Consider the following 19,862-nt stretch of genomic DNA (forward strand, 5'->3'; position numbering starts at 1 on the left):
AAAATATACAAATCTTAAAAATGTGTCTTATATTTAATGAGAGGAATCTATCTGTTGGATACAACTGCGACTGCTGGGCATGTGCACATCAATATTGCCCAATTTTTGTCAAGCTGAACAACGGAGGAAGGTGAAGACGTTAATAAAACAGAATCTAATAAGTAGCAAGCTTAATCTATTGTTAACCGAATCTATCCCTTCAGCCGAAAAACGAAAGACATCTGTCATAAATGGATAAGGAAGTGTGACGCTGCTGCTCAGCTTTGATGTCATTGGCTATGACTTTTCAGGACAGTCTGTGGTTGGACTATCTTTTAACCCATATTAAACAGCGCATCATGTTAAAAAGTATGTTTTGCTCCTATCATCACATTAGTAATATATTAAGTCAACAATGAAGTGTTGCTATCTTGAGAAAAATGACATCTTTAGCGAGATCCTAATCCTAACCCTAAGCATAACTTCAATGAACTACAAAAAACAGCCCCCTAGTGTTGCCTTTCCATAGATAGAACGACGGAGGCTTGTGGGTAATGTAGTTTAAAACTTTTTATTAACGAAACTAAATAAATTATTTATTTTAAGGTAAACTGGATATCTAAATATGTTTATTGTGCAAACATCTGTGATATATTTGAGAGGCAGGCTGAAATGTGGTATTTTACAGTGAGCAATATTTAAAATGCTTTTATGCCAGCTTTCCACTTATTTCTGAAAACTGAGCTCAACATTATTTTATCAGCATAGCATAAGTAATAATCCTGCCCATTTTCTCTTTGATATGTTAATTGGACTCTGATTTACAGCCATTTGAATTGTACAGTTTTGGGCTCTTCCGGGGGGTGCTACTGGGCCCCTGGGGGTAGCAGGGCAGTAAAACCTACATATATGTATTCTCCTCATCATGAACAACAAACTGAGCTGAGTCACATTTATATCTGACAGTTTTCACAGTCCTCTGTTTTCTATTCTATTCATCATGGCTATTATACCTTTTGACAGGACATTGTGAGGCCATCTGATGAAACATGGAAAAATTTGAAAGAAATGATTTAATAATGAAAATAATAGATTATTTCTTTGATTTTTGAAGTAAATGGCAAGAAATATAATGGATGAACCTGCAACAACTTGCCATTATCTATTCCCCACTGTAAAGCAGTAATCAAGGACAATGTATACACATTGTGATACTTCACTATTACACAAGGACAAATTCATGCAGTGCTAAGAATATTAATTTATATATATATATATATATATATATATATATTAGCATTATATATAACTAATTAGCCGAAATCAGTGTAAAAATGTCCTCCTCACCCCCGTATCTTGCTCCTCATGTGCTGGACATCAGTAATGTGCGTGCTCTTGGTTTTAATGCAGTACAAGATCCACGTTGATCATTCCTGCTACATTCTCAGTTATCCCTTAAGTGTTTGTAACAATAAAGCCCATGGCACCATCTTGTAATGCAGAATAATTAATCTTGTAACTCCCTGTATTTCACAAAAAATGTGCATATTTGTTACTAAAATATAAAAAAATACTTTCTGGTGTACTGATGTCCCAGATGTTATTAATCCGATCAAAAATGTTTATGTCTTAAATAAAAAAATAATCCCAATAATTAATATGTCGTTTTTCCAAGTCTAAAATAAAAACATATGAGCCTACCTAGTAAAATGATGTATTTACCAAGAATCTTCAGAACACAATATTCACCATTTTCATTTTATTGAAGCATAGACTATAAAGTTGATAAAGTAGCATCAAGACAAATAAGATTCAATGAAAATAATTATCATCAAAGATACATTAACCTCATATATTAATCAGTTCACACAGATGAGTGATGAAATGTCCTTAAAAGTCACACAGTCCCATCCAGTCAACTGTGATACAGATCATGTGATACATATAAGACATGTGATACTGTTCCAGAAAATAATGATTCCCATCATCACATCTAAACTGGTTTCATCTCCCCATCGTGATCATCTTCTCTCGTGTCTGGAAACAGTTTGTGGTTGATATCCAGCACTGATGTGGTGTAGCTTGTTCTCATCCAGAGGATCTCTCAGTCCTAACATCCCAGACCTGAAGTGAAACACACAATCCAGATCAAGTTGTTTAATGGACAGAGAGCTCAGCTTATGTTCTGTGTGATTTTAGCAGGGTGAGCAACTATGACCCTTGTAGTACTGTACACTTACCATTCTTCAAGCTGTTTTGAGACCTTTTGAGAAGCTTTTTCTCTGAAGAGAATTTACCACATCCTCTTCTTTCTCTCCTTTCAAGAGCATCACTTGGTCAAAACCCCTCATTTGGCTGATGAGATCATCTGTACAAATAAAAATACTGCAATAAATATGTCATTCTGCAAGAATTAAGAAAAAGTTACAGAGGCAAAGGTCTTGCTCATGAGACTGCATTAGCATGTGTAGTTCTCAGAGACTCTAGAACTGATCTAATGTTGCAGTAAATGTGTTTTTTCCCTCTAGAATCTTTCTCCAAAGTTCCTGACTTCTCTCACAAATGTGTTTTAGTCTGTGCAGTGTAAGACCTGGCTTCAAACCAATCAACTATCAATTCACAATCTATAACATAACATTTACAAAACAATGAAATAATGTCAATTGGTGTTTATATCAACTAAACCAATTTCATGATACTTGTCTGCTTTTAAAACAGGTGGTGTGTTTTTAAAAACATAATATTAAAAATGTCCAGTCACACTTTGCTAACATGCTGTAATTGTAATAGTATAAAACGAAATCAAGGCTGACATGACCAGTTCTGTGAGAGATCATCATAAAATGTTGTATAACATTGCTTCAACACACACATACCAGAGGACTTCTGTTTGTTTGAGCACAAGATGGCCATCTTCATTCCTCATCCTGAGCAAATCATTTCCTTGGTCTTCCTTCTCTTCTGTGAAACAAGAAAATCTCTACTTACTCTCTGTGCAATTAATATTGCTCATTAAACATAATTAAGTTAATTTAAAGTAAGATTCAGACCAGAGCATTTGATGAGTAAATGTTGATTAAAAAATATTCTAAACAAATGTACCTGGGAAGAGCTGATCATGGCAAGATTCGCTGAGACTCAGTAATAGCTCTTTTAGTTTTTAGGAAGGTTTGTGAGGGTTGGCTCTTAAAATAGCTGTTGAGCTCGATATTTTAGACCTGAAAAAGAAGAACAGCATTATCTGGAAAAAATCCTGTAAGACAGAAGGAAGGACATATTATTAATTACGTGCAGCTTGTACATTACACCTCTGTAAAGATGCTGTATAATTAAATGTTAAATGCATCCATTATTGAAAGCAAGTAATTTATAAAAAACTATAGTCATATGAATTCTTTTGATAGTGTCAGATGAGACCGTCCTGGGGCTTGTAAAATATCATACAAGTGTTAAACTGGATTAATAAGACTGTGATGTGTTTAGGGATCTTTTTTAAGACTTTGACCCTGTCCAGATACCCACACTTGCAGTCTTGGCCGCTTGAGAGTGTGTGTACGTGACAGTGTGTGCACAAGACTGTCCCCGGTCTTAATAATGCCAAAGCACAGCGTCCTTAACACACACTAAACCTCTCCAATACTGCTCCGGAGCGCTATACAAAGCTTAGTGTATCCCATCATGCATCATGTTTTGGAATAAATCGTCAGACTTTTTGCCGAGATCTCACAAGAGGTCATGGAAAGCTGTCCAATGTACAGTATGTGAAATATTGATAATTAGATATTAAAAATCTCTTTAAACACATAAGTGTCCCATAAGGCAGTGGCTCCCAATCCTGGTCCTGGAGAACCCCAACACTGCACATTTGAGATGTCTCCCTGATCAAACACACCTGATTCAACTCATCAGCTCATCAGTGAAGACTCCAAGGCAGATAAGAGAGACACCAAAACCGTGCAGTGCTGGGGTTCTCCAGGATCAGGATTGGGAAACACAGTCATCAGGTCATGAAAAGTTCGACACACACTCGTGGTCATCATGCTCACTCGAACACTAGGCCAAATACAGGAAAGACTTCGAATAAGTAATCAAGTGGTCAAGTGAAAAGATGGCAAGTGTGGGTATTTGGACAGTGCAACAGTTTAAGAAACAACAAATGCTGTACAAATTATAACAGCAGGAATTTTTGATAAAAGGGACAAACTATCACAGACTTACTGCTGCAAATATCTGCCTCCGCAGCTTTCTGTCTTCTCCATTTCTGAAGGAATCCCTCTCCAGAAACACCACTGGGCTGACTGCCTTTACGTCTTTTCAGCTAAAAATAAAAATAATAAAAAAGGGGAGAGAAAATAAAATTGAATTATATACAGAATGTTAATAATGATCTGTGAGCAAAATATTTATATATATATATATATATATATATATATATATATATATATATATATATATATATAAATAAATAAAAAATATATATATATATATATGAAAAAAAAAAAAAAAAAAATATATATATATATATATATATATATATATATATATATATATATATATATATATATATATATAAAATAAATATATATATATATATATATATATATATATATATATATATATATATATATATATATAAACTGATATGAATGAACTGCAAGATGGAAAAATACATGTTTTATTATTTATTTTTAATTTGATTTTTTTTTTTTTTTTGGATTCACATTAAAAGGTATTAAAAGCATGGTACAGAACACATGATTACTGTGATATCTGTCATATAAAAGCACATAAAAACACTAACATTACAGTGATACAAACATAGCTGGTTTGGTGATTATTGTATTGTTGTATTGATTATTAATATATCATAGTAAAACTACAGTTACAGTTACTAATGTCCCATTTACTGTGTTTTAACTTCACATTTCATTTATTACTATTGTGTCGTGATTACCATGATTTTACTACAAATACAACTTACATCATTGATCCTGAAATTAATAATAATATAAAACGGATCGAAGGTCTATGGCACGTCACGTGACAGATAGAGTTTAATCACACTAATTAGCAGCTGTGTTCATTTATTTAAACGCAATGAAACTCAAAGACAGCCGCGGATGACCGATATAGTACAGCGATTAAACATATGGCACTAATCTGATTAATAAAGAAGACAAAATACATTTGATAAAAGGCATTAAAAGAGCGTATATACGACTACTCACCCAAACTGTGGAACTGATAGCAAGTATCGCGCGATGTGTGCTGAATGAGACTTCTTGAACGTGATTTCATAGCGATAAACATCTCATGTCCTCGTGTCGAATTCTGACGCCAAAAGTTTCCCACTGAAAGCAATGAAGGTCGTAGTGCTTCGATAGTCGACGCCGAGAGGCACATTTGGCGTCATAAACGTGACGCTAGGGGCGCTTGACCATGCTTCGGTTTTTGACGCCTTTGGAGTGAGAATGGGTTGGAAGTTTGGTCCTGATGGCATTTTCCTTTTGTCTTTTCCCATGACTGTTTTTCCTTCTTCCTCCTCTATAAATGCATATCATAAACAGCAACCCATTTCATATCAATTCTGCAACACACAAATTCATGTTGTAAACTCAAAAGACTTACAAAGTAGTCAGCCATGAAGAATTCAGCTTTGTTTTCATCCACTGTAGCGCTGACGTCCTGGACCAGTGACTGAATGTCCTTCTCCTCATTTAACTTTGCATACGGCCTGCTCAATCTGTTTATGACTCAAATGCAAATCCACCAGTAAGACTGACCTAAACGTCAGTTTAATCGCTTTAAGAAAAGCTTAAATAAAATACTTCATTGCTAGGTTTAAATGAATCTTCACTAATCAGCTAGTTTCTTTTTTCTCATTAAATTTAAAATAATTAAAATGTTGCCTTTTAAGGTTGAATCTGGATAAGGTGTGTTGCAGAAACTTCTTTAAGAATTCAAGGCGAAAGAAATCTGTCAGTGTAGCTTTTATTTTATTGTATGTATACACACATATATAAATAAGTTATAAAATTATTAATATAATGATTCAGTCATGTTAATATTTAGTAGAATACATCTATTTAAGTTACACAACTTGTATTACACTTATTGAATTAACTTTATTTAACATATTATAAAATAAAGCTTTATTGGCATCAATGGTTCCACAAAAAACCATTACCATCCACAAAACCTTTTCATTGCACAAACGGTTCTTTACAGTGAAAAAAGGTTCTTTCGATTATTAAAGTGTTCTTCACACTAGGAAAAAAAAATGTCTCTTTTAAGAACTGTGAACTGAAAGGTTCTTTGTGGAACCAAAACTTTTTCCTCTGTGGCATCGCTGTGAAAAATATCTCCTTTGGAAGAGTACAACACCATAGTTAAGGAGCAGGTTTATTTCTACAATACTTCAATTTGCTCTAAAGCCTTCAAAACTGTCTAAATATTAAAGAATTATACCCATTTTAAAATGTTTAATATGTATTCAAATAGACAATATTGAAGCCAAATATTTATTTATCTTTATATTAAAAATGTAAAAAAATAAGAGTGGAGCTTTTGCTAAATTATTATTGTGGTTGTTGTTTGATTGATTTATTTATTGGAATTTCTTTAAAGTATGTTGTTGGATGTGCTGGCCCTCCATGTTGGTGTTAAAATTTCCTCATCAGCTCACAAAAATACCTGTTAATTGCTTTTCCCTATAGCCAGTTAACCATCATATTTATCTTTTGTTTTTCCTTCTCTGTACAGATTTGCATATTTTTCTCAAGCTGAAGAGAGCTTCATGTTCTCTTGTCAACCCATCAGCTTCTTTTTAAGCTGTAAAAGCACATTTCTGCTCATAATGTATCCTCCTCATGGCAAAACAAGATCCAAGAGTACTTTTGAATCTCACTTTAATATAGGGTTTTCTGGTCAAATCTCTCAGAAATGGATAAACATTCTAGCTGTACCTTTACTAACCTCAATTTGTTCAGTCCAGTTTGTAGGAACAAGTATATGCCTTATATAAATACACAGCAACCCACATTAATAATAAAAAGAGGCTGATCCAGTGCAGCGTCGTACCGGTGGGAATCTGCTGAGGCGTACGTTTCATCTGATATGAAGGACCACGCACAATATGTGGAGCTTTGGAGAGGAAAAACTGTCAGTGAGTTAGCAAGGAAAGTGCATCAAATATGAACCTGCACTGCTGACACGGATAACATGACGTGCAAAATTAGGTCTTGTTTTCCAGTTACACTACATGAAAAGCAACACTAGATAAGTTACAGCAAGTATTGTTTTGTGAATATGTATTTTTTAATATGAGTTAATTTTGTTTTGCACTTGTTTTTTTTCCTTTATACTTGAAACAAGAGGAAAAAACTGTCATTGCATTAAGACAAAACAGACTATAAAGATATGAGATCTAATATCTTATGAGTTTTTGCTTTACATGTAAATTCAGCTGTTTAAGAGATTTTTAAATATTTCACTTATAATTATCATATTTTAGCTATAATATTATCACATATAATATTTGTACTTAAAATATATATAAATAAAAATATATCATAAATTCCTTCTACTTCATTTTCTTTCTTTTTTTTTTTAGACAGTGACGTTTGCTCCAAAAAAAGGAAATATTAAAAATATTAGAATAAAAATATTTTGGATATTAATCATGCAATCCTCATAAAATAAACTGAAAAAAAATATATACTATCTAAAAGTATATTAGTGTATATTTCCTCACAAAGTTAGAGCACAGATTGATTTTGGGACTAAAAAGCTTTTTTATTTTATTTTTTTATGACGATATAGCACCCATTGTTTTTTTTTTGTTTTGTTTTTTTTATAATATTTTAATTTATATTATATGTAGCTTGAACTACCAGGTTTGAATTTTTCAGACAAGTGTTGTCAAGTTAACAGCAAAGTCCAGACTCTTAGATGATTATAATAAGCAAATCTGCCAAGTGTTTTATGGAGAGATATTGGGAAGCAGATGTCAACACTATTAACACATCTGTACACCATTATGCTCTACAACAAATATCAAGTTAATAGCTGAATTATTTTGACAGTAGAGTTAAGAGAATGAAACCTCTGACCCTGTCTGTTCCTGAAGAATGCATGCAGGGATCACCTGTGTGCCTGTGCAAGATTACAGCATCATTAACCCTCCATAAAACCAGAGGAGTGACCGAATGCAGCTTCTGTCTTTGCTATAGCAATCAATGTTTCTCTTTTGTCTGGTGGTTTAAGATTTGTCTCGATGTTTCCAGCAGAGAGTACTATAATAAACAACCATTCAAACATTAGTTCTTCCCCCACATTTCAGAATCATAGTTAATCAATAAAATCTGAGATAACAAAAATGAAAGTATGTGTTTTTAAAAATAATTATTTCGAAATATGGTTTTCGCACTGATTCCACTTTATAATCATTTTGGCTTGCTTTCAGTAAACCATCTTTAAAGGAACAGTTCACCAGAAATTAACATTTGCCAAAAATGTACTCACTCTGAGTCTGAGGTCGTCCAAGGTGCAGATGAGTTTGTTTCTTCATCAGAATAGCTTTGGAGAAATGTAGCATTACACTATCACTTGCTCAACACCCTCTACAGTGAATGGGTGCCGTCAGAATAAACAGCTGATAAAAAAAAGTAAAAAGAAAAACTCTTGTCGTCTTGTGAAATGAAAAGCTTCATAAGTAAATGTTCCTTTTTTTTTTCTTTTTCTTTTTTTTTTGGTTAGCTAGTCCTCTAAAGGAAGTTAAAAATGATATAGAGACCAACATTTCCATATAATTATTTACATTTATATATTTCGAGCTTTGATTTTTCTGTATGTTTCGTATTTCATAATCATATTTGCTATCTGTGTGTGGAATAAAAAATGATGTGTGTAAATACTAAATAATGTAAAAAACCAAGTGGATCAGAGCGAGCACCACAACACTCTTGTAGCCAATCAGCAATCAGGGCCGGGTTTGTTTTTGTCACAGAACCAAGATAACTGATAGTTTTCATTCTTATTGTTTGTCTAGAGCAGGGGCCTGTACCATGAAGCTGGATTAGCTGGCTAGCTAGGTAAATTTCAGGTTAGTTTGCACCAATCCTGGGTTTTAGGTACCATGCAAGCGGAGTGTTCTAGGTTAGAGATCTCATACTGAATTTGGACCAATCAGATGTGAGAGAAGTGACACATGTCTGACACAAAGTCACTCCTACAGTTTGTCTGGCTCCAAATTAAAGGTAATTAATGCAAAAAAATAATAATAATATATGTATATATAGAAGAAGTCTGGCTTTAATGATAATTAGTGAGTCATTTTATGATTTATATAATTATTGTGATTCATATTATTATGATTATTAATCTTTAACACACAAGCAAATTTAGTTTAACAGTAATTATAAATCATTTATTTAATATAAATATTAATGTATACAGATCATGTAATATAAATAAGCTGTAATATCAAAAGATTGCACTATTTAAAAAAATAAATAAATCTGCACTTACATGTTCGAGTATCACTATATATTTTCAATTGTATAAACTAAGTTATCAAGTTTCACTTATGATAGATCAAGATTATTTATTTTATTCGTCCTCCTTCATTTTTCATATGACGTTTAAATTTCTCATATTCTTCAATCTCTTAACCTTTAGCAAAACCTTTCGTTTTGAATCTCGCGAGAAGTAAATCAAACTTGCTTTGTGTTGCAAGGCTCGTGATTGGCTGTTCGCCAGTGATGTCACACATTCATGTGCATGTGCTCCACGAACAAAGAAAGTTGATGAACAGCATCATGGTACCAACAAAGCCGGATTGGAGAGGTTTGGTTTTATTGACTCAAAACTAATCCTGAAACTCTGAATTTGTTAAACTGCCATCATGGTACAGGCCCCTGGTCTGCTAGCATCTAATAAGGAACTCTTGTGATATCTTTGCTTTTTGTTTTCGGTTCTGCTTTTTCCACATCTTGTCGCGTGGAACTCATGAAACTGCATTTGCGAGTCAATGGGGAGTCAACTTCAAAAGAGTCGATTCATCCACTCTGAAAAGCTGTAGTGTCGGAATCGATTATAGCACTGACATCTTATTGTAGTTGCTGCATGAAACTGCTCAATCTTTCAGTAATTCTAGTCTCCGCCCACTCCTCCCCCTGCACCAATCAGAACACTCATATCCACATCGATCAAAGCAGCTGTTCCAGACCTGGTGGGTTATAGTTTAATAAAAACTGATGTATTGGAGCATTTTAAGGTTTGACTCCAAGATCAAGGTCAAATCTCTTAGAATATGTAATCTTTCCAGCTCGGATCTTCTGTGTCTGCTGTTTATAGTTATATTAAGTTGAAGTTTTTTATTATTATTATTATTCTGGATCTCTTTAGAGGTGCTGTATCCCCACAAAACCTTAAAAAGACAGTTTCTTATTAGTTATCCCCCCTTTAAAGGGAACATGAATGCAGGCTCCAACAGTGCCATATTAAAGAAAACTGCTTCAAAATACCATAAAATAACAATATCCCTCACATCTAATTTTAAATTAGATAAATAGAGAGACAGATGCAGCCAAAACAACAAAAACAGACAGAAGTGTATTGGTCTGTCGTGTTTATTTAAAATACATGGCAACATCATTTATTAGTACCGCTGATAATCAGTTTTCCAGCAAAGGCAGAGAATACAGTTGTCTTTTTTTTTATCTTCGCCTTTTTGACATCAAATGTAAACCACATAACACAGCAACCTGTCTGCAGTGCAAATAAGATGACGGATAATTAGCTGTAGCGCTTTTCCAGCTCAAAACAGACAGCAGCAGCGACCTTCCCAACACTGAAAGAAACAGCATCAAAACACTCGAATCAAAAGCTTTAAATAAACCTCGGCTGAATGATGATCTTTTATTCTAAACTCAAAAAAGAAAAAGAAAAAACAGACAACATACAGTAACCAAATATAATCATGGGACATTCTTTATACCTGCTGACTTGATGGTATTAACCAGTAATCACTTGATAAATTTCACTATTTCTTTCAAGTGAAATCACACTGAAATACTTTCCAAAGGTTTTGCATTTGCAAGTTTCCTACTAAAGCACTTTCCTTAAAAGAAGCAGAATTGCTTCCAAGTCGGGCGAGATTTCTCAATAAGTGTTGTATTTACCTAAAACAGGCTTCCTGTGATCAGTGTACATGATGCATAACCTTCCTACAAATAATAATAGTGCATTGCTGTGCTTAAATGTAGCATCTGAAGTTGGCATGCAACGTCACAAAAATAAAAGCAGGGAGACAAGCGTTTCCAGTTTAGACTGCTTTGTTGACAATAATCTAGATGTTTTGATGTTATTATTTCCTTATTTTAAACCAGCAGATTTAAGACCACATACATTATATGCAAAATGCAGTGCAAGTTATTCTCCGTAGTCAAACTGGCGAGAAACCCAGCAAACAAAAATATGTTCTGAGAATGTTTTGTGCCTTTCAAGTTATGTAAACATTATTTCAAATTTCTATGAACAGTCAAAATGTCAATTTAATTTATTAAATGTTTCTTGGTTATACAAACATTAACAGTCCATTTTATAATTTTGCGAACATTGTGGGAACATTGCTGTTGATTGTTCTGAAACAAATATAATATAAAAAAAATATCTTCATGGTTTTGCTAACATTTTTAAAGATCAAACAACTTTGAACCAACATTGTATTAATGTCACTGGAAGAATATTTGTTCATAACTTTGACAAAAGTTTTCCCAGAATTCAGCCAAAGTTATGAGAAGTTGCTCATGTTGGTACTAGTAAACTGTCAATGTTATTCGAGTAGCTAGCTAGTTAAAACGGTTCAACTAACTTGCTTCAACATGCAAGATTCTGTTCAAAATATTGTGCTTTGAAATGCAATTTCTTTTGGAATGCACAAAAATCAAGTACATTTAAGAATAACGTTCCCATAATGTTTAAAACATTTGTTTTTCCAATTAAAAGTTCTAGTAACGTTCGCAAAACCAAGAAAAAAATGTTTCTATCTTTTTAGAACATTTGAACATTTTGAACATTCAGAGACCATTTTTATAACTTAATGAAATCATTAGCAAAACGTTCATGGAACATATTTTTGTTAGCTGATAAACTACAGATGGACAGCTGAAGTTCCAACAACACAACATTGTGATTCATTTAGCATATGTTTGTTGGACCTTGTGACTATAGTTTGTAGGGATGTAACGATTAACTGCGAGCAGGTTTAATATCGATTTAAATTTGTGATTTAAATTGGTTGAGATGCTAAACAAATTGGGATTTAGTTAGGGGTAAGAATTTATATGAATGTGTGTCTGACGGGAACTTACTGTCTTAAAGTTGGATCATGAATAAAATGCAGTGGTTGCATCTAAATTTAAATAGAAAGAGCACAGACAAAGCCTTGTTTTGTTTATATGTAGAGATTTATTTTTGTTACTTATTTATTTGATTTGGGGCTTCTTGGTCTGAGCTGTGCAGGTCTTAAAGTATGTCTATTAAACATGCAGCTTACTGTCATTACTGTCAAGGGATAGATCACCCTAAAATTTAATTTCTGTCATTATTTACTCACTGTCATATTGTCCCAAACCTGTATTAATTTATATATTTCTTGTGCTGAACACAAAAGAAGATATTTTGAAGAATGTGGATAACCAAACATTTGCTGGTCCACATTGAATTTGATAGTAGCAAAAATACTCTGGAAGTCACTGTTTTTGATTTTTTTGTTACATTGAAAGGCTTTGTCTTTATAATAGGGAATTAGTTTGGCTGTAATGCTCAGACAACTTGCAAAATAGTAAAACCAACATGACAAAGAATTGTGATAAAAGCTTGATATATATATATATATACACACATATATATATATATATATATATATATATATAAAAAGTGATATGATATTTTTTTCCCATATTGCCCACCCTTAATTTGTCTTAAATCTCATTTTGTTTAAAAAAAAAAAAAAAAAAAGGTGAATGGAATTGTGAAACCAAAGTTGTGAATAGAATCGAATTGTGACTTAGTGAATCATTACATCCCTATTAGTTGACTAATAATGCTTTTAGGAAACGCACCCAGAGCGGTTCTAGACTGGGCACCAGCTCCAACACCAACATCTTGTCGGTGGAAAAGGGGAGCGTATGTTTAAAAAAACGACACAAAACAAAACACAGAAATGCTAAGTTATTAAAGATACAAAAATGACTAAATAGAAAATAACACTAATCTGTTCCCATGATGCCAGAATACTTGAGCGCAGCAGCATGCTCATGTGTTTATGAAAGAATCATTCTCTTGCTCGAGTGAATCTAAAAAGTGCTTCGATAACGAATGTCGCAGGATAAACAACCACAAAAACATAAGCCGACCAATAGAACACAAAATATCTGGAGGGAAAAGGTGAAAAGCGACCAAACAGAACCGCATTCACACATTATTGAGAAGTTCCAGTACGGGACCGGTAATGTTCATACAAGATTTGACACAACAGAGAGTGATGCAGCAGGGGCTCGGGGAAACATCCTCCACGCTGGGCGGACGGTTAGTGTTCGTCTGGGCACGGGGACGAGGACAGGTAGCCGTTGGTGCCGTTGGTCCCGTTAGTGTGGTGTTTCTGAGGAGGAAGAAGAACCTCATCTTCATCAGAGCTGGACTCAATGTCACTGCGGTCATCCTTTGACACCTAGGAAGGGCGGAGAGATGATAAAGATAAAGACAGTATTTATTATATATGGCACTATATTTTGACAACTAGAAGTGACTTTTTGTTTCTAAACACCTTAGTTTGACAGTTTTTTTTTTTTGCCTTTTGAGGTCAATAATAGAAATCTCTTATGCTGATTAAAACAGACGGTGAAAACAGTGAAATATTACCAAAAAAAAGCATTTATTTTAACATGTAAATAATGCAAAGCTGTTTTTTTTTTTTTTTTTTTGCTTTTGGATTCTTTGATGAATAGAAAGTTCAAAAGAACAGCATTTATTTGAAATAGAAATCTTCTGAGACATTTTAAATGTCTTTACTGTCACTTTTGATCAATTTAATGTGTCCTTGCTGAATAAAGCTATTCATTCTTTAACAAAAATAAAAAATGTGTTTCTGAGAAACAGACTCCATAAACAAAACTGAGAAGTTTTATGTGTCCATGCACAGGACAATGATATTTTTTGCTGCTAATTCATGGCAGTTTTGCACCAACCTCTTTTTTCAATACTTACACGTAAAGGATTCCATTTTCCCGCCTTTAATGGCAGCGATGAAGACAAAGAAGAGAGAAAAAGCACATACATTTAGGACTACGACATAAGCATTAGATTAAAGTACCAGTTAGTGAACCCAGATCATTTGTGATTAATCATTTTACCAGTTAACCAAATAGACAAATAGTTGCTTTATGTAATTTAAAGGCTGCATCCATCAGTTTGAGATAAAATGCAAGACAAAACGATTTAAAATTGAATACACAAGTTTCACAATTTGAGTTGAATTACTGAAATAAATGAACTTTTCCACGACATTCAAATTTATTGAGATGCACCTGTATATTCTAGTCCCTAGCAATAAAGGCTCAGGTGTATTTTCTGGAGTCTCACCTTCCCTCTGGAGATGGCCCTGCAGGCGATGCGCACAATGAGATACGCCCAGAAGGTGTGCAGGGCCTGCAGCAGGACGAGCAGCACGTTAAACACCCACCACGACGGGTACGGCCCCACGATCTCCCAGCTCTCAAACACAGTGCTGTTTAAAATCCTGCAAGATAAGCACAGTGATCGACACAATTGTTAGAACAACTGACGGATCTGAAGATATTGACCCTTTTTTTTGCCTCCAAAACATGATTATATTTTTTAAAAATTTCATGAAATATGCCGATAATTGCTCTGAGCACAACAAATATCAGATTTGTATCCGCTTTTAACTTTAATATTTGCTATGTCCACCTTTTGCAGCAATTACAGCAGCACATCTCTGGCATAGTGTCAATATAGCTCAGTATGTCAGTATATAAAATTATAAATAACTTCTATAAATGACTTCTAAGAATAAATGTATTTTATTTATATATTGGTTCTACAAATGAATTTATAAAGTTTATTATTGGTTTTAGCTTAACTAATCCAAAACTTTAAAAAAAAGCTGAAATAAAATATAAATATTCGTTGAAAATTTTTAAACAAAAACAAATGTATTAACTGCAACAAACTGGATATAAAAAAGAAATATAAAAAGCAATGATAAAAATGACGATAGCAATGTGAAAAATTACTTAAATTCAAATACAACAATATCAATACATTACTACATTACTTTAAATGAACTGACAATGTAAAAAATAAAAACTATTTCAAATCAGAATATAAATAAATACTTGAATTTTAATATATTACTATTAATAAAAATAACAAAAGCATATTTAAAAATTATTAAAACCTTAAATTAAAATTGAAAATATAAAAATTGAAAGCTAATTCCATATAATTATAATATTAATAGATTATTGGACTTATTGGTTAATATTAATAAGCACAAACTATTTACAAAAAATTAACATTTGCAATTGTTGCTTCAAATCACACTGCATCTGCATAAAGAAAAGGTTTTTTGGAATCTCTCTGAATATCTTTAATTCAAAATCTACAGTAGATCTGGAAATTATCTCTTTTAAACTTTGTCTTAAAATGATAAAGTACTAAAACATAAATCGAAATACAAATTATGACAAAAAAAAAGTGTCTTTAGATCAAATACACCGTAAATGAGTGCTCGTGATCACTCTTTAATAAAAGCTCAGATTTCATAGCTTCCACTGTCGCACAAGATGCACAAATCTCAACCTACAAAAGAAGACTGACTCAGAATTGACATGAACTGAATACAGGGACTGTGACAACAGCTCTGTCAAGGCATTTCATAATCATCACTAAATGACAGTAAGGACTCTCAGAGGACCAGAGACTTCAGATGGCACTGTCACATCCATCATCGGTTCCTCACGCAGCTCCTCAGCTGAATCCAGATTAGACCGTTTCTCTAATTTCATTAGAGTCACACAATGAAGTACTCAAAAGCCACAGCAGACACTTAGACGAGGTGAGTGAATAAAACCCGGCACTAAATGATAAATGAGGAAAACCAGTGGAAAAAGCACAGATGACTCATTCTGAAGAAAGGAAAGGTCAGGAAGCAAAAGTCGCTATCATCAGTCGCAGGTGTCTGCACTGCATACAGCTGGAAGTGAGCTCCAAATGTTACGTGATCGGATCAAACCATATTCAGATGTAGTTGGACATGTAAACGCTAATGCATCAGCAGGAAGAGGAAATATTGGATATGCATCCTTTGGATGGCTACACACACAAGTCTTGTGGCTGTAATTAAGCAGTGTGTATTTTAATGCTTCAAATGCAGAAATATCGAAATGTTTTACTTTGTTGTATGTAGAGACTGCAAATGCAAGTGAAATGGAGCTCACATGCATACTTCTGTGAGCTTTTGAGGTTATGTGTTGCATGTAGGACAATTAAGTCTGTGTATTCATACTTGGCTATACTTAAATAACAATATGTTTCACTGCAATGTTATTTCATTACTAGTATTTATAGCATAGCATATAATAATTGATTTAATTTTTTTTTATTTTTATATTATCAGTTTTTATTTGCTTATTTCCTTTTTTTGTGTAATTTTATAAGTGTTATAGTTTTTGGTACTTCAAATAAAGTAAACATTAACTGAAATAAAATGAAATCTCAAAAGCTTTATTTCAGCTAGATGCCAAAGCAAAATGTCTAATTTTAGATTTATTATTAATGTAATAAAATATTACAAAAGCACACAACAAAATGACTTAAACTTTAAAGGGGGGGTGAAATGCTCGTTTTCACTCAATATGCTGTTAATCTTGAGTACCTATAGAGTAGTACTGCATCCTTCATAACTGCAAAAAGTATTTAGTTTTATTATATTCAAAAGAGAAAGATAGTGTTTACCGATTTTTCCCGGAAAAACACGAACGCCTGGAGGCGTGACGTGTGGGCGGAGCTAAAGAATCACGAGCGCGAGTAGGCTTTTGCGTTGAGAGCTGTGACAGCTGTGAAGGCTGAAACTGAACGAGAGCAGCAGCAGCAACGACTCGCTCCGAGCGGTGTTCGAACCCGGGTCTCCGATGGGAGGCGGACACACTAACAAGGAGGCAGAGATATTTTAAGCAGTTTTACTCACCACCTGTGGTTCCAACACACAATCGTGACCCTTTTTCGTTGGGATTGCATCATCCTTAAGAAATAAACGATACGCAAATCCGTCGTCAAACTGGGCTTTGTTTGTAAAACAAGCATTTTAGAAATGCAGGTAACAAACACAAACACTTGCACAACTCCGTTGATGCTCTGTAAAAATAAACTCCATTCACTGGTCCCTTAATGCTGTTTCTCTTTTGGTAATCTGTGCAGGGTTGTCTTGCCCTGGCAACCAAAAACACACTCCTTTTGTGACATTTCGCGACGCTCTCGCTCTGATCAGTGAAGTCTGTTGTGCTCTCAGTGCTGTGCTATACGGGTGCGCGTGCTCTTCCGGCAGACGTGCCCTCATGACCCATATAAGGAAATTCCGCTCCATCTAACGTCACACAGAGCCATAATCGAAAAAAACTTTCCGAAACTTATGACAAACCAGAAGGAGTATTTTTGGAACAGAAATACTCCTTCAAACGTACAACTTAATTTTTGAAACTTTGTCCATGTTTAGCATGGGAATCCAACTCTTTAACAGTGTAAAAAACTCAGTATGCATGAAATAGCATTTCACCCCCCCTTTAAACTAAAATGTAACCAAAAAAATATAAACTGATTATGGATATTAATAAAAACTAATAGTATTTCAATAATACTAAAAGTTAAATAATGCCAGAGCTAGTGGTAGTTTTGTAGGCAAACATCAATGCCTTGAATTTTATGCGAGCAACTATTGGAAGCCAGTGCAAATTGATAAACAAACGTGTGAGTGTAATCTTTTTGACTCATTAAAAATTTATCTTGCTGCCGCATTCTGGATTAATTGTAAAGGTTTGATAGAACTGGCTGGAAAACTTGCCGAGAGGGCATTGCAATAGTCCAGACTGGACAGAACAAGAGCTTAAACAAGGAGTTGTGCAGCATGTTCCGGAAAGAAAGGGCTTGATCTTCTTGATGTTGAATAAAGCAAATCTGCAGGATTGAACAGTTTTAGTGATGTGGTCTGAGAAAGTCAGCTGATCATCAATCATAACTCCAAGGCTTCTAGCTGTTTTTGAAGGAGTTATGGTTGATGTGCCTAACTTGATGGTGAAATTGTGATGGAATGATTTGCTGGAATCACAAGCAGTTCTGTCTTGGCAAGGTTGAGTTGAAGGTGATGGTCTATCATCCAGGAAGAAATGTCTGTTAGACAAGCTGAGATGCGAATAGCTACCGTCGGATCCTCAGGATGGAATGAGAGGTAGAGTTGAGTGTCATCAGCATAGCAGTGGTATGAAAAGCCATGTTTCTGAATGACAGAACCTAGTGATGCCATGTAGACAGAGAAGAGAAGTGGTCCAAGAACTGAGCCCTGAGGCACTCCAGTAGTTAGTTGTTGTGACTTGGACACCTCACCTCTCCAAGATACTTTGAAGGACCTATCTGATAGGTAAGACTCAAACCATTGAAGTGTGGTTTCTGTGATGCCTTTTGACAGTAGGGTTGATAGGAGGTTAATAGGAGGTGGTTAATCGTGTCAAAAGCAGCGGACAGATCAAGCAGGATAAGCACTGAAGATTTGGATTCTGATCTTGCCAGTCTTAGAGCTTCAACAACTGAGAGCAAGGCCGTCTCAGTTGAATGTCCACTTCTGAAGCCAGATTGGTTGCTGTCAAAGACATTGTTGTGTGTGAGAAATGTAGAGACTTGGTTGAACACAGCATGTTCAAGTGTTTTTGCAATGAAAGGAAGAAGGGAAACTGGTCTGTAGTTCTCTAAAAGAGATGGGTTGAGGGTGGGTTTCTTAAGTAGTGGAGTTATACGAGCCTGTCTAAATTATGAGGGGAAAACACCAGTGTGGAGGGATGTGTTGATGATGTGAGTGAGTGCAGGTACAATTTCAGGAGAAATGGCTTGAAGGAGATGAGATGGAATAGTATCATGCGGGCAAGTAGTAGGGTGATTAGAAAGGATGAGTTTTGAGACTTCTGCCTCAGAGAGTGAAGAGAAGGATGTAAATGAGTGTATGTTTGCTGGTGATATGAGCTTGACTGATTGTGGTGTGGAAGATTGTGCACTAATGTGTTTAATTTCATTAATGAAAAACGTGGCAAAGTCGTCAGCTATTAGAGATGAAGCAGGAGGGGGAGGAGGAGGAAAAAGAAGTGAGGAAATTGTTTTAAAAAGCATGCGAGAGTTAGACGAATTGTTAATTTTGTTATGGTAGTATGTCATTTTAACAGTAGAGACATTAGCAGAGAAGGGAGAGAGGAGGAAATAATTCATTAAAGGAAATACTTTTTAGTAGTTAGTTTTAGTTAACAATAACTAATATAGAATAATATAATATCAAATTATTTACTGTGGCAACATTAACACAAACAACTGCATAAAGTAACTCAACTGTAGCTAAAACCTGTTTATGTTTTGAGCTGTAAAACTGTCTTAATGGTCTAATAAAAGCATGTTAAAGATAGTGGTTTTATTAAAGCAGAGAACCATTTCTTTCAGTGATGAAATGCCTATAATATCTGTAAAGAGCACAAGGCCATCTGTTTCTCTCATTCTGAGCTCGTCCACATCTCCACACTACTGCTGTAGCCATAGAAACTATT

The 19,862-nt window shown here is 34.4% G+C and overlaps 1 protein-coding gene and 2 long non-coding RNA genes across 3 annotated transcripts in view; 1 reads left to right on the top strand and 2 right to left on the bottom strand.

The window, feature by feature from the left end:
* Positions 1 to 19,862, top strand: part of LOC127965544 (uncharacterized) — a 29,550-nt gene that overhangs the window by 6,747 nt on the left and 2,941 nt on the right. The window lies entirely within an intron of this gene.
* LOC127965545 (uncharacterized) lies at positions 2,218 to 4,346 on the bottom strand. The gene is made up of 4 exons (XR_008155324.1): positions 4,198 to 4,346; positions 3,082 to 3,197; positions 2,856 to 2,940; positions 2,218 to 2,347 (listed from the first exon to the last, which is right to left on the bottom strand). It is a non-coding gene; the product is annotated as an uncharacterized LOC127965545 (long non-coding RNA).
* Positions 10,590 to 19,862, bottom strand: part of LOC127965543 (ceramide synthase 6) — a 36,807-nt gene continuing 27,534 nt past the window's right edge. The window contains exons 9-11 of the mRNA XM_052566374.1: positions 14,626 to 14,782; positions 14,251 to 14,274; positions 10,590 to 13,714 (exon numbers count right to left, since the gene is read on the bottom strand). Of these exons, the coding sequence (XP_052422334.1) occupies positions 13,574 to 13,714; positions 14,251 to 14,274; positions 14,626 to 14,782 (322 nt within the window). The 3' untranslated portion in view covers positions 10,590 to 13,573. The remainder of the gene's footprint in view (positions 13,715 to 14,250; positions 14,275 to 14,625; positions 14,783 to 19,862) is intronic.

The sequence above is a fragment of the Carassius gibelio genome, chromosome B9 (genome assembly GCF_023724105.1).
Source record: "Carassius gibelio isolate Cgi1373 ecotype wild population from Czech Republic chromosome B9, carGib1.2-hapl.c, whole genome shotgun sequence".
Taxonomy (NCBI): domain Eukaryota; kingdom Metazoa; phylum Chordata; class Actinopteri; order Cypriniformes; family Cyprinidae; genus Carassius; species Carassius gibelio.